Source organism: Podarcis raffonei, chromosome 15 (genome assembly GCF_027172205.1).
Source record: "Podarcis raffonei isolate rPodRaf1 chromosome 15, rPodRaf1.pri, whole genome shotgun sequence".
Classification (NCBI taxonomy): domain Eukaryota; kingdom Metazoa; phylum Chordata; class Lepidosauria; order Squamata; family Lacertidae; genus Podarcis; species Podarcis raffonei.
Window position 1 is genome coordinate 16,851,155 of NC_070616.1, and position 15,281 is coordinate 16,866,435.

The window sequence follows — 15,281 nt, forward strand, 5'->3', positions numbered from 1 at the left end:
TCTACTCTCAGGTAAGTGTGTCTAAGATTGCAGCCTTAACGCATATTTGAATAGATTACAGGCATACCCAAAGTCCATTTCAGGGGCCTAATCCCATAAAAAAGCTCAACAACTTCAATCCTAAAAAAAGTTCAACAAACTTGGTCAGCCCTCACGCATGTTGACTTCGTTTGGGCATCCCTGGTATAGAAGATCAGTGAATATTTCAATGGCAAATTTGTTACCTTAATCTGAGGTCTTGAAGGATTCTCTTTTTTGTGGTGGGAGAGGGGAAAGGTCTCCAGCAGCTCTGCTTCATTGGGGAGGGGTTAAGCCTCTTTGCACTCCCCCATTCACACAAGTACAGTGGTACCTCAGGTTACATACGCTTCAGCTTACATACGCTTCAGGTTACAGACTCCGCTAACCCAGAAATAGTGCTTCAGGTTAAGAACTTTGCTTCAGGATGAGAACAGAAATTGTGCTCTGACGGCGTGGTGGCAGCAGGAGGCCCCATTAGCTAAAGTGGTGCTTCAGGTTAAGAACAGTTTCAGTTAAAGTATGGACCTCCAGAACGAATTATGTACTTAACCTGAGGTACCACTGTACAATACCTGCCTGACAAGTGGTTGCCGTGTGTTTGATGGGGAGGTCAATATGCTGATGCTGGATCACGATTCCTTCACAAATCATCGCTTGATATGACAGCCATCAAGTAATGAATGCGTATGAGGGAAGCGTGTCTCTCTGCTTCTCTCTCATGCACTTCACTTGATGGCTCCAACCTCCAATGATGAGTTGCACCTCTGAAACAGCTAGCACCAAACATCACCTCAAAGCACACTTCTCTTGCCAATGACTGTTCATTTCCCCCCCATTCCACTTTTAATTTGTATAAAGGTAAAGGTAAAGGGACCCCTGACCATTAGGTCCAGTCGTGGCCGACTCTGGGGTTGCGGCGCTCATCTCGCTTTATTGGCTGAGGGAGCCAGCGTACAGCTTCCGGGTCATGTGGCCAGCATGACTAAGCCGCTTCTGGCGAACCAGAGCAGTGCATGGAAACGCCGTTTACTTTCCCGCTGGAGCAGTACCTATTTATCTACTTGTTTATTTAATTTGTATACCGCCTCTCTATTTTACTAAACCCAAGGCAGTTGACAAGCTGAACGGTAGAATTTGTCCCCACAGTTGTAAGACACCAATGAAGGGCTCGTTCACACACAGACTGGTTTCAGGAACCAGGGGTGTATTTTCAGTTGGAACAACTGAAGGGTTGGACCTGGAGGAAGTCGTATTTTAGTTTTGATTAACTTGTCCCCTTTATTTACTTCAATGGGAAAGAGGAGGTTGGCTTACATAGAGTCAGATCATTGATCCCTTGAGGTCAGCATTCTCTTGCTGAACCTCCGCTCACATAAGACTAAGACCAGTCTTCAAATCTCTGAAGGGCTGTCACATGACGGGGGGGAAATGAGATTTCAACTAAACATCAGGAAGAACTTTCTGATGGCATGAGCTGTTCAACAGTGGAATGAACTACATTGGAAGGTGATGGACTCTCCTTCGTTGGAGGTTTCTCAGCAGATGTTGGATGGTCATCTGTCAGGGATTCTCTAGCCATGTTTCCTGCACTGTAGGGGACTGGAATAGATGTTCTTTGGGGATCCCTTCCAATTCTACAATCCTATGATTCCTTTGGGTCCATTCAGTCCATAACAAAGAGGAGTGGAATCTCCTTTAACATGTCCAACCAATACCCACCCCTAGTTTTTTTAGGAACCGGGTGGGAATCAGTTCTCTTTGCCTGTGCTTTTAGTAGATTGCAAGGTGCTTTTGCTGCTTTTATTCCATCTGACTTTTCTGTGGTTTTATTCTTCATTTTAATGCAGTTGTAGTCTGCTTTTCCTGTTGCATATTCTGTTCAATAAGCTTCACTTTTGGCCATGTGGGTAAGTCGTTTATGATTTGATTATATTTCCAATTCGGAAGATGCCTGGATGGTAGCCTTCTTAGATTAGCACTGAAAGTCATGTTTCAACCCCCTCCCCACACCCCTAAATAAACAAGAGACTTCTGAGCATGCACAGAGTTATTTTACCTCCCCACCAAGTACGCAAAACTCACCCTCTCCCATCTAGAATTGGAGAGAAGGGCTTTCAGGTCACTCAGATTACACATTACACAGAGGCTTGAGTTCCCAGCACATTTCCTTCTTGAACTTAAAAGTAATGCCTTCCTCCCAAACAAGTAAAAGTCCAAACCGAGGAATGATGATTTTAAGAGCTGGTATTTGGAGTGTCTTTCTTTTGAAGCAAGAGACCTAAAGCAGCACTTGAGCTCCACTCAGTGACGCTTTTTGGACTGGTTGCTCCAGCGGGTGTGTGTGTGTGTGTGTGTGTTTTCCCCTTCCCCAAAAGTTTTGCAGTCTTGCATCTTTTTTTTTTAATAGGGTTTCTAGAAGATGAAAGCAGCTCCAGTCGAAGAGCAATCGGCGGAGGCAAAGATGGTCACATTTGGCTGATTTATCAAAGGAGCAGCTGAAATATTGATAAGAGGTGACGCTGGGTGGCAGGGAGGAAACCCAATGAGAGGAGAGGAAGGGAGAGGGGTCTGGGAGTAGGGGAGAGAGCAAAAGGGGAAGGAGGCACTGGGACCCACAGCATTGCAGAAAACCCCCGAGGATGCCTGAGAGCTGATGCAGGCTGTCTGGAGAGTCTGGGAAGAGAAGGACCCTTTTCATCTTCTCTACAGCCTCTGATGCAGCCAGGTTAATCTCCTTCCCGCAGAAAAGAGCTCTGTGTTGCCTCTGTAGCAGAGGGCTATGTTGGACCACCAGACTGGGGGAGACTTTGCTTAGTTTTCTCCGTCACCTTGGATCTTTACAACTTGGCCTTCTTACTGGCAAGAAAGAAAGAGAGAGATCGTGCATAAAAGGTGAGGTTTTAAAAATATTTTTTTAAAAAGTAAATAAATGAAATCTGCAATGCAAATAAAGGATTTTAAAAGTTTGCCTTGTAAACTGAGGGCTGTGTTTTGCGGGGACTGGAAACATTGCCGGAGCACCACCACCCGCTGTTCCTTTTCCAGGGTGGTTTCGCTTAATGCCAAAAGTTTTATATCGAAATTTAAGAGGAGTTCTGGAAGCAATTCTGCTCGCAGCAGAGAAGATTTCCCATCTGAGAAAGATAATTTGAGGGTGGTGAACCCCTTCCTGACCTCTGAAAACGAACTGGCCAAGGGAAATTATATTGCTCCTTAAGTCAGAGGCTTTTCAGCCCCTTCCTTATAGTTAAAAAAAATCAGATGTAAAAAAAATTGGAATGTTTAAAGGAAGGAACCGTTTAGAGTCAATCGTCCTTTTGTGCTAGCTGGCTGAACAACAAATGTATATTCTACATTATTTGAACTTTTCTTTGTAATAGTAGATGTTTTAGCAAAAAAATCAAAGGCTTTGGAGAAGAATAGAGATGTTTTCAAAAGGAAGGTCAGGGGATGGAATTCAGGATTTCTCCTTCCGAGTAACTCTCCTGCTCAGGGTCCCAGTGAAATGAACGGGAGCGCTCGCTCTGGTCCAGCAAACCGGAGGACGGCTCAGCGGGGGTTGCACAATGTTGCTTCTCCCGTTGTTGGATTGTGCCCTAAAGCTGCAAAGGCAGCAGAGACGCAACCGAAGAGCTTCAGTATAAACTGCCGGATTTGACACACAACGTCGGTCCTGCATTGTGTGGGCTGCATTTTGATTTATTTCTTCTTGCCAGTACCATTCACAAAAACAGCAAACATGAAACTTTGCACGAATACCTACCCCCTTCCCCGCCCTCGACACCACCCTTGCACCGTGAAACACACACCTCCAAATGCAACATTCATCTTGGCGATTTTTAATCCCAGGTAGTTGTAGAAAATCAATATCGTTTGCATTTCAGAATGCCTAAAAGCTGCGGGTGGATGGGGGACGCGGCAAAGATCTTGGATGAACTTTGTCGTACTCCAGGAATTGTGCGCTCAGGGTACAATCTTAAAAGAGAAAGTAAGTTTGGCTGCATTTGACAGAATTTACTTCCGAGTAAACCTGCTTAGGGCTGTTCTGTCAGTCGCTCAAACATAAGGCAAAAAGTTTACTCATTCCTATTTAATAACAATTAATATTTTATTATTTATACCCTGCCCACCTGGCTGGGTTTCCTTAGCCACACTGATGCAGGAAGTTTCCCCTTAATTTAAGAAGCGCTTTGAAAAAAGGGAGTTGGCTCTCTCCCATCTTGGTTACTAGGTAGGCGTGAAATGAATCAATCCTTCTGATAATCCATATTTGTGTGTGTGTGTGTGTGTGTGTGTGTGTGTGTGATCCTAACCTGTTCATAGCTGTGTGGGACTCTCCAAACAAAGCAGCACTCCAATCCAAAAGAAATGGCTTGGTAATGGTTTCCACTGAAATCAATAATTATTCCTAGCAATGTAATAAAACTACTGTACACTGAATAAACTAATGACACGCACACACTTTAGCTGAGCACCGATGACATTTTCTTCCGTCTCTCTGAAATTCTCTCCGCCTTATATATCCAGAGCTTATCAATGGGACCTGCTCCCGAGGAAGCAGTGTATGGATCGCTGCTCCCTTGAATCCTGCAACCAGCGCCTCCATAAAACTCTTCACGGTGACGTCGCATTTAAGTTGCAGGGAAAGTGGTTCCGTATAAACAACCCATTATTTTGACATCAGATATAACACGGGCTGCCTGTTCCTTGCAGTGTTGATAACCCCCGTCCAAAAGTATTTCCATGACCAAATACAGCTGTGGCTGCAAACGACTGCAGAGTGCTTTTCTGTCCCAAAACCAGTCGTGAGGAATAACTTCATTTGCTTAACCAGTTCCCATTCGCATGAACCCACACATCCATGGCCAGAAGCACCTCTGTCTGTCACTCGTGTTATCAGTGATCCTTATCAGGCACGACGCGGAATAGCGGGTCCGCAAAAGGACCATTTGGGAAGATTTGTGTCTCCGCACTGAGGACTTGGGCTTGTTGGGAGATGTGGTTGCAGCATCGTTGATTCCTGACTTCTAAAAGATAGTGGATGAATGTGGCTATGTCAGCTGTCTCCCTTGCAATCCGAGGACGAAATTTACCCAAAGGTAAACACTTCCAAACCCACTGATTTGTATGGGAGAGAGTTAAGCACATGCTAAGCTCATTGACCTCAACGGGACTTTTAAGGACTTGGCTTTGATTGGCTGGTGGCCCAAACTTAGATACAACAAGACCCATAGCATTTATTTACTGCTGATATATTTGGTTGTGCATGCAAGTGCGAAGTGTGTAATGATCAGTGGAAATAAATAATCTGAGACTATTCGTTTTACTGCTGAGGGGGCTTTGCTGTGAACACACTAGGTTCTGTTCCCTTGCCTTATTAGAAATCATGTTAACAGTTTATTAAAAGCTATTAATGATGACATCATGATGTCATAAAGGTTGGCCCGTAGAAAAAGTATGCGAGACAGCAGGAGCCCCTTGGCTGGCTAGCTACTTGTTCCACCAGCAGAGCTGACATTAAGAAAATGGGTTTCTTTGTTCTTTTTGGTGACAGGTTCTGCTTTCTAATATATGACTTGCACAACATTGATTTGTTTATTAATGGGCAATACACCCCCCCTCAAATCAACAAGGTTTGTGCAAACCACATTAAGGACTGCAAAGAGTTAGAATGTTCTATTCTGAAAATAGGAACTTAGTACAATTGCATTTCATTTTGCAAAATAAAAAACAATAAACCCCCACACCTTCCAATTTGGATGTTAATGCCTAGCCAGTCTCAGCCTAAATATGCAAAAGTTTATTTTAATTATGAATTGTTGATGTGGAAATTGAGTGCTATTATCCAGTGCAACGTTTTCCACCTTCTCTGCCCTCCCTATTCTCCTGGCCTCTCCAAAAGAGACGCTGCAAAATGGATAAGTATTATTATTTCATGTGGTTTCTCCAAAATTGTTCTTTCTTCTGACATAAAAACCTGGATTAAAACCTGCTCAAACTGTATTTCACCTTGCTGGTTTTTATGATAAAAACCGAACAGGTTTGTGTTTGGGAGTTTTTTTAAATAAAAAAATTACATTACTCTTCCAGGCCAACTTTGGGGCTCTTTCAAACATCTCTGTACAGATAAGGATGTTCCAGACGGTACCAGACACTTCGTCTTACGTCAAGGTAAGACATGACAGCATCTTTAAACAGGTAATGTCAAACATTTACAATCCTCCCATCTACAACCCCCTCCCCCTATTCAGTAAACCACATGTGTTAGTTTCAAGGTGAGACTTGAACCTCTGTGACAATGGCTGAGTTTAGGGAAGCTTCCTGAAAAATTCCTTGCATTAGCTGTGTAATGCAGAGATGTTTACAGGAGTCAGTTGGGGTTGCCTGACATACCATATATCATATTCATCCTTTTGCCTTGTTGGAGTCTAACTAAGTAGTCCTATAAGGTAATGCACTGATGAATAAATATAACCTTGTTCCAAGATTATTAAACAGCAGCCTTTTGCTCAGATTTACATATATCATACACATGCTTCCCCAGATGGTATCAAGTCTAGAATCCAAATTTGGTGCAATGATGGAAAATGTTCTTGTCGCGTTTGGGGTTCCACTAACAAATTGCCCATCTTTATGACAGGTGCTAAGGGGGGCCTTTATATGGCAAAGCTTACGGGAAGGTTAAGAAATCAAGAAGAGATTCTTTAACAAAGAATGGGGGAGGTACAGCACATGGATCATCTGAAAAAAAATACTGAAAACAATTAAATACATTAGCAGGATTAATTTAAAATCTAGCACTTAAGAGGTGATTTTGGAAGAAATATAGTGAGTAATAAACAAAAGGAGTTAAGGAGGAGATGCAGTTTTGAAAATGTTTGTATAAGAAACCAAGGAAGGGGAGGAGGGAAGTCTAAAGAGCTATGTATGTATTTGATGATGATTATTGTTAATTTGCAAAACTGAGAAATAATATTTATATATATGTATAAGGAGGGCTTTTATATAGAAGTAGTAAATAGCTCGACACAGCATGCGGCCACTGCCATGCAAAAGGCAAATTCCATGTTAGGCATCATGGGGAAAGAAATTGAAAAGAAAACTTACCAGTAACATAATGGCATTATACAAATCTATGGTGTGACCACATTTGGAAGACTATAGTTCTGGTTGTCTCCCCTCAGGAAGGATATTGTAGAGTTAGGAAGAGTTCAGAAAAAGGCAACCAGAATGATCATAGGGATGAAGTGGCTCCCCTATGAAGAAAGGTTGCTGTACTTGGGACTTTTTGGTTTAGAGAAAAGGCAAGTAAGAGGTGATATGACAGAAGTTTCCAAAATCATGCATGGCAAGGAGAGAGAGAGGTTAGAGGCAAGATTTTCTCCATCTCATAACATTAGAACTTGCGAACAGCCAATGCAGTTGAAGGTTGAAAGATTCAGGACAGAGAAAATAAATTCCTTCACATGGCGCAAAGTTAAACTGTGGAACTCACTGCCACAGGAGACAGTGCCGGCCACCAGCTTGGATGCTTTAAAAGAGGATTAGGCAAATTCATGGAGGAAGAGAGGGCTACCCGTGGCTGCCAGCCATGATGGCTCAGCTTGGCCTTCTGAATGTCAGCTGTTGGTAACTACAGGAGGGGAGAGCATTCTGAGCTTGTGTCCTGCTTGTGGGCTTCCCATAGTGGACATCTGGCTGCCCACTGTGAGGATGTTGAACTAGATGGACCATTGACCTGATTCAGCAGGCTCATCTTATGTCATTTATGCCAGCGGATGATGCGAAGAGGAACTCCTGCGCTGAATCACAAACAAAGTACAGTGGTACCTTGGTTTAAGAACAGCTTGGTTTATGAACAACTTGGCTTAAGAACGCTGCAAACCCGGAAGTAGGTGTTTTGGTTTGTGAACTTTGCCTTGGAAGCAGAACATGTTTCACTTCCTGTTGAGTGTGTTCCATTTGTAAATTGAGTCCCCCGCTGCTATGGGAAAGCACGCCTTGGTTTAAGAACGCTTTGGTTTAAGAATGGACTTCCAGAATGGATTAAGTTCGTAAACCAAGGTACCACTGTAGCTTGTTTTGTTTTACTTTTGCATTGAACTTTACTGTACAAAGTGAAATTTGGAGAATAGTCTTTATCAGCATCTTGCTTGCCTGCCTTTTTTAGGCTGCCTGTCCTCATACATTGTGGGATCCAAGATTGCAGATCAGGATTTTTGGGTTTGTTTTTGTTAAGCTCATTTGAGCCCAGTATCATATTTTACATTATATATATGGGGTTTCCCCCACCTCCCCAAAACAGTGCCGAAGAATGTAAACAAACCAGACCTGCGACATCTGGATTACACATTTTAAACCAGCTTGCAGTCCGTACAAGAATTTAACATGCAGGCTGCTGCTACTTTCCTTGTCTGAAAAAGTGGAGGTGGAGGAAGAGGCTGTGATAAAACCAGTATCTGATGCAGAATTTGCCCTTTCCCTTTTTGCCAGGCTGGGATCTGATCTTCACAACATGGTTCCTTATAAACATGAAAATCAATAACATCCAAAGACAGAGACCCCCACAGAGCTGAGCCAGTCTTATCCCCTATGGAGCGGGACCCTATGCATGATTACTTGGAAGTCCCATTAGAGTTGAAGGGAGTTTGGGATGGGGGAGGAATTTGACCCAGTTCTCATTTTAAAGCGAACCTATTTAATTAGGACTTTCCAAAACAATATGTGAACCCAAAACACAGAACCGTCTTTTGAAGTTTGTAAACTGCCAAATTTTGCAATGCAGTTTCACAGCCATGTAATGTGTACTAAATATGCACATTTTAAAGGTAAAGGTAAAGGGACCCCTGACCATCAGGTCTAGTCGTGGCCGACTCTGGGGTTGCAGCGCTCATCTCGCTTTATTGGCCGAGGGAGCCGGCGTACAACTTCCGGGTCATGACTAAGCCACTTCTGGCGAGCCAGAGCAGCGCACGGAAACACTGTTTACCTTCCCGCCGGAGCAGTACCTATTTATCTACTTGCACTTTGACGTGCTTTCGAACTGCTAGGTTAGCAGGAGCAGGGACCGAGCAACGGGAGCTCACCCCGTTGCAGGGATTCGAACCGCTGACCTTCTGATCAGCAAGTCCTAGGCTCTGTGGTTTAACCCACAGTGCCACCCGCATCCCTCTAAATTACAAAATACATACAAATCCCTCTAAAATACAAAATACATAAAAATGCACATATTAGTGAAAGCAAGATGAAAAAAATGCATTGTATTAGGAGAAATGACCTTGTAAAAAAGAATAGGTATATAGGAGAATTTCACACTAAAATGCTGGTGAATTTTCATGAGGACTTAAAAAATAGTAATTCACAAACTGATGTAGAAACAGGTAGGACTGAACCGAGAGAAAGTGAAATTGACAGATTTGCTGGTCCTTGGAGCTAGGGCCTGCGCTTTGCATGCAGATGGTCCCAGCTATTTCTGGCGTCAAAACGCGTAATGCTGCCAAAATCTGTATTTCCTGGCTCCAGAATGCGAACCTCAGTAGGCTCATAATGCTTTCCTCAGTATGGGGTGAGAGTTGTGACTCTGGTGTCCTTCTCCAGACAGGATGCCTTCCATCCACGCCTGCCCCTGCTTCAATTTGTTGCTGCTCCATAGGCAGTGGAAAGAGAGAGGGAGGGAAGCCTATGTCCCCTCCACTCCCCCTCTGAGAAATAGAATTTATCCACTCACATGCATTGGTAGCACTGGGGAAATCACATTTCCTAGTGCTCCTGGAGCCTGACATGCAGCTGAAGCAGCAAGCTGGGGATGGGGCTGTAATAATAATAATAATAATAATAATAATAATAATAATAATAATAATGTTTAGGGAAGCTTTTAATGTTTGATGCATTACTGTATTTTAATATTTTGTTGGAAGCCACCCAGAGTGGCTTGGGAGGCCCAGCCAGATGGGAGGGGTATAAATGATAAATTATTGTTAATAATAATAATAATAATAATAATAATAATACCCTGCCCATCTGGCTGTAAAGAAAAAAAGAGGTGGACTAGGAGTCAATTAGATCAGGAGAGCAGGAAGAGCACTCATGACTTCCTGGTGCAGGATTGGAGGAAGGGATTGGACCATATTGCGCTTCTTACGACATCACTGGGGGAACGACATCACTTTTTTGTAATCCAGATTGGAAATAACTGTAAACTGTTTTCCAGGTTTGGGGAAACAGTTCTGGTTCTTCCTGAGCCTTCCATCACGATGGGGGCATCCCTCCAGTCACTAATTTTAGATCTCAAGCAGAAGAGCTGGTCTGACATGGTGGAAGGCAGGCATGCTTAATCCATTTGCAAGGAGAGACTTGCAAAAAGCCAATGCTGAATGCCAAGAATTCATGCCCAGATCCTATCAGCCTCACCCATCCTCCTCCATTTCCTTCTGCTCTTGCTTCTCCTGGCTCTGAAGAATCCCGTCTTCATACCAAAGCTTCATCTCATTCAGGCATAGGGTGTCAAGCGCGGTCTGCCAGTTGTTTAGAAAGAGACTTCCTGGGGAAATTGAAGTACTATAGGCAATGCAACTTACACAGGGGTTAGGTTATGTAACTTACGTTCTGGGGGTTCGTGAGAAAATAAAATTGTGCAAAGTCAGGAAGACTCCTGGAACTGCCCCGTGATGACTATCCCTACCTTCCCAGGGTCTGGGAAGGTTGCACGAGACCCTTGGAAGTCTGTGGGAAGCTCTCATGACATCTTGCAGGAGCCTTCCACAGCCTTCAAGAGGTCTTGCATGACCTTCCCAGACCGCTGTAAGCAAGGCTTATTCCATGGCAGGAAAATCCAGTGCCAAAAGAGCTTTGTAAGCCCTCTTGCCTTGCTTACTGGGCTCTGGGAAGGTTGCAAGAGATCTCTGACTGTCCCTTCCCTTCCCTTCATTTATTTATTTCCCTCCATTCACACAAAGCTGCAATCGCATATGTGAAAAGGTAAAGGGACCCCTGACCGTTAGGTCCAGTCGTGGCTGACTCTGGGGTTGTGGCGCTCATCTCACTTTATTGGCCGAGGGAGCTGGCGTACAGCTTCCAGGTCATGTGGCCAGCATGACTAAGCCGCTTCTGGCAAACCAGAGCAGCGCACGGAAACACTGTTTACCTTCCCGCCAGAGCGGTACCTATTTATCTACTTGCACTCTGACGTGCTTTCGAACTGCTAGGTGGGCAGGAGCAGGGACCGAGCAATGGGAGCTCACCCCGTCACAGGGATTTGAACCGCCGACCTTCTGATTGGCAAGTCCTAGGCTCTGTGGTTTAACCCACAGCGCCACCCACGTCCCCGCAATCACATATGTAGATCATGTGTAAGTTGTGGATATACTGTACATATTTAAACTACTGAATCAAACTGCTTCCCTTGCCCCCAGATAGGCTTGGCAACAGGGGTTCTACTTGAGGCTACTGTGGGACTGCTGAGTCTGTAATGGGACTCAGATGAGGTGTCTGAAAAAACAGAGAGCTGTTGTTGCCAGCTTCTGCATAGAAGATACTGGAAGAGATGGACCAAGAGTTTGACCAGGTGCAACCCCCCTCTTCCTAAATTGACTGCATAGCAGCAGTCGGGTGAAAAAAGAAAAGAGCATCAATTTGACTATAAGATGGCCACATACAATGATGGTAATTGGGGTGGAGGGGAAGGTGTTTCATGGAAATAATAATAATGACCTCCTATGAATCATGCCCTCCCACTTTGGAGGCTATTAAGAGGGTCCTGCAAAACGATATGAAAATATTCACCTGTCCGTAGTAATGACGAGATGCATGACCATCTCTGATTTGCCATCATGATGTCACCCTCCAACAGGTAGCCAGAACTGATTGTGACATCATCATCCCTCTGGCTATGTGATCTCTGATTGGTTAGGTCATGTAGCCAGAAAAAAAGAAGAAAGCCTTTTTGAATACAAAATGGATTGAAGTGGTGTAAGCAAATGTTTGGCTTTGCTTTGGGACCCACTTGATACATTTTTTTTGTAGGAAGGGGGAACCTTTTTCAACCTGAGAGCCTCATTCCCTTCTGGGCAGTCTTCCAGGGCTCACGTATCCATGGTGGGTGGAGCCAGAGACTAAAGTAGGTGGGGCAATGAATATGAAAGTTACTCTTGTACAGCAGGCTAGCTTATTACACTCAAACAGCCCCCTCTGTCCTCCAGGCAGACAAGCAAGAGGCATGATCAGAGTTCAAGGACACATCCCAGCCAAGCAAAAATATGTGGGGGCAAGGTCAGTGAAGGATGTGGCCTGGGGAGCATCCCAGGGGCCAGATAGACAGGTTTGGAGGGCCACATTCAGGGTCTAAGATTCCCCACCCATGTTTTACTGAATGATGGCCATTGCATTAGGGGTTGATACCAAGTTAGAAGTTTGATTTCCATGTTGCATATTGAAAATGCTGCAATTTGGGGGATGCCTTTTGGCTGTTCTTTGAGATTCAGAATTAGCTGCATCGTGTTTCAGTTTGAAACAGCCTAGGATCCTGCAGGAAAGTGAAATGAGCTATTATTGCATGTCGACAACACTCCAGAGGTGCAATATGAATGCTTAAAGATGATGATGTTTTAGGAAGGCCTTTGGGGTTGATATGGGAATTCAAACTGGCCAGACTGTTGTCATCTCTCTGTTGCGTAGATAAAATATTATGGCCACACATTGGCCAGGATCCAAAGGCCTGTGTGACTAGTTCTGTGTGCTCAAGTGAGGAGGAAGAGGGTGGGCTTGTGCTTCTAGCGCAACAGAACCTCATGGCTCAGGGTAGAGGGGCTTTTAATAGTGAAAGGAACTTCCAAAGCAATTTGTAATGATGTAGGGGGAGATCTGCTGTGTGAAGATGTGTGTGTGCTACCAATCCGACTGCCTATACCCAAGCTCCCAAGAGCACATAAAACAGCTCTTTGTACCTGTAAATGTGTGCCAGGCGACAATTTTGAATCATCTGTTTATATAGACATCTCTTGATCTACAGTAGAGGAGGCTGGTCTATCAGGGCAAATGGGGCAGTGCCCCACCGTCATGGTCTGGCTGGACACAGGAATGGTGAGAGGCACCAGCTGGAGAACCCCCAAGGGAAGAAGGCTGAGAGTCTGGGGATTGGTGGTGGGACAACGATGGGTGGTCAGAGGGACTCAGGCTGGTGAAGATGCCAGAGTGTCTTCTCCTCCTGCTGCAACCAGCTCCCCTTCCCGCTGGTCTCCCAGGACCAGGAGAGGCATGAAGCAGGAGGAGCAAAGGTAGACACATGGCATACTTTCAGATTGCTTGAGAAAGACCCGGGAGAGGAGGAGACAGGCGGCTGTGGGCAGGTGAGCATCTTTAGTCCCCACAACGGCCTCATAGGGGCAAGACCTATAGAAGAAGAGTTGCTGTGCTCATTAGGCCTGGCAGTACTGAAAGATCTTCTTTCTTCTAATAAAGAGTTAAGTTGACTTCCTCTGTGTGATTTATTGCTGGCTTGCTCCAGACACACACACACTCTAGCCTGCCCTCAGTCAGCAGTCAGCTCCACCTGTGTGCTGGTCCCGTGGGTTAACCGTGAGGTGAGGTCCGAGTCCAGTCCATGGTCGGGGGTGCAGTATGGAGGCAGTCCATCAAAGCTGAAGCTGGGTGCAAGGCAGGGAGTTGAGTGAGGTCAGGAGCTCCGGCAGAAAAGCAGGAAAGGGTGCAGGCAGGAACTAGCAACCAACAACTTGGGACTGGGGCTGGCTGGCTTTTATCTGCCCTGAGGCATAGGGCGGCCCCGATCCTCTGGTGACTCGCCTCTCCTGGCCTGAAGGCGAGCACTCTCCTGTGGGAACTTAGTTCGCTCTGCCTCTCTGCCCTGAGCCTCTGCAGCTCAGGAGAGGCTGGAGGGTTACCGGACCCAGAGGCAACCTCAGCTTCACCTGATGGGACTGAGAGTGGAGCACCTGCAGACAATGGGTCCTCCATCACCTCAGGAGCCAGAGCAGACTCAGCTGATGCCTGCACCTGAGGACCCAGCACAGGTGAGGACCCTTCAGGCTCAAGCCACAGCTTCGGCTTACCTGGTTCTGGAGGTGAGGAATCCTGTGCAGGCTGGGATTCCTCAGGTTCAGCATCCAAGTCCGAATCCCAGGCCATCATAACCTGTCTACCTTCTCACATCCATCTAATCCAGAGAGTGGACTTGCCTGCCAGCTTCCTCCTCTTTAGCCTCAAAGATTCCCCTTGTACAATCCAGTAGGGCAGAGGAGAGCCTGAGAGAGAAGGGCATTTGCTCTTCTACAGTTGCTACCCACCCACAATGGGGTGTAGGGGTGGGGAATCAGTTCAGCCTGCTTTTAACGTGAATCTACCTAATTTGTACTTCCCAAACTATGTATGGACCAAATTGCAATTATTTTTCAAAATTCATTTTTTTCCTCCAAATTTTGCAGTTCAAATCCTGGCTCACTCCGAATCTTGACATTTGGGTCACAACTTGGTCTTCGTTCTCTGCCTGTAAAATGGGAGGAAACTGTGAAAAGGGATGAAATGAGGTTCAGAGGAGGATGTGCTGCAAATGTAATTGTTGAGAAGGAATGACCAACATTACTCAGATCTATCCCACCTTTCAAAATCTCCTGTATCCGAAAGGTGTGCAAAGCGGGCAACTTTGTGTGTTTCTACCAAGCTTGAGAAAGGACCTGTTTCCCATCTGAATGAATTCAGTGCGCAATTTCTTGCTTTTCCAAAAATGGGTTTTCATACAGCCATAATGTTTTTGGTCTCTCACAAAGAAGCACATTCATGGAGGGTGAATGGAAACAATATTTGGCTTGTTCTTGGCATTGGCCTGTCTGGAAGGTTTGCAAAGCCAGAGAGAGAGAGAGAGAGAATGAATTGTTGATAGCTAAAAACATCAATGTTTTCACTAGACAGAAAACTATTACAACTGCTGACAAATTGTGACACTTCCATCTTATCAGTTTTGTGCTCTGTCATGTCATGCAGTAGCAGTGGCTTGCAGAGAGAACTTCTGCCTAAGTAGCAAAATGACTGCACAACAGAGCAATTCATTTCCATGTATTCTTATTACATTTCTATCCTATGTTTCCTTCCATGGGTTGTACATGATTCTACCCATTTCCTCTTTTACCTTCACAACAACTGTGCAAAGTAGGTCAGGCAGAGAGATGGCGAGTGGTCCCAGGGCAACACAGCAAGCTGCATGGCTGAGTGGGGAATTTGAACACTGGACTCCAGGCATGGGCATAGCCGGG

The 15,281-nt window shown here is 45.0% G+C and overlaps 1 protein-coding gene across 3 annotated transcripts in view; it reads left to right on the plus strand.

Annotated features, from left to right (window-relative positions):
• The first annotated feature begins 2,592 nt into the window (after nucleotides 1-2,592).
• FLI1 (Fli-1 proto-oncogene, ETS transcription factor) overlaps nucleotides 2,593-15,281 on the plus strand; it is a 120,180-nt gene continuing 107,491 nt past the window's right edge. Inside the window, exons 1-2 of one of the 3 annotated variants that reach the window (XM_053366449.1) lie at nucleotides 2,593-2,913; nucleotides 6,112-6,219. In XM_053366449.1, coding sequence (XP_053222424.1) covers nucleotides 6,154-6,219 — 66 coding nt within the window. In that variant the 5' untranslated portion in view covers nucleotides 2,593-2,913; nucleotides 6,112-6,153. Of the gene's footprint in view, nucleotides 2,914-6,111; nucleotides 6,220-15,281 lie in introns of those variants that run through there. The other 2 variants (XM_053366448.1, XM_053366454.1) reach the window with 2 other exon arrangements.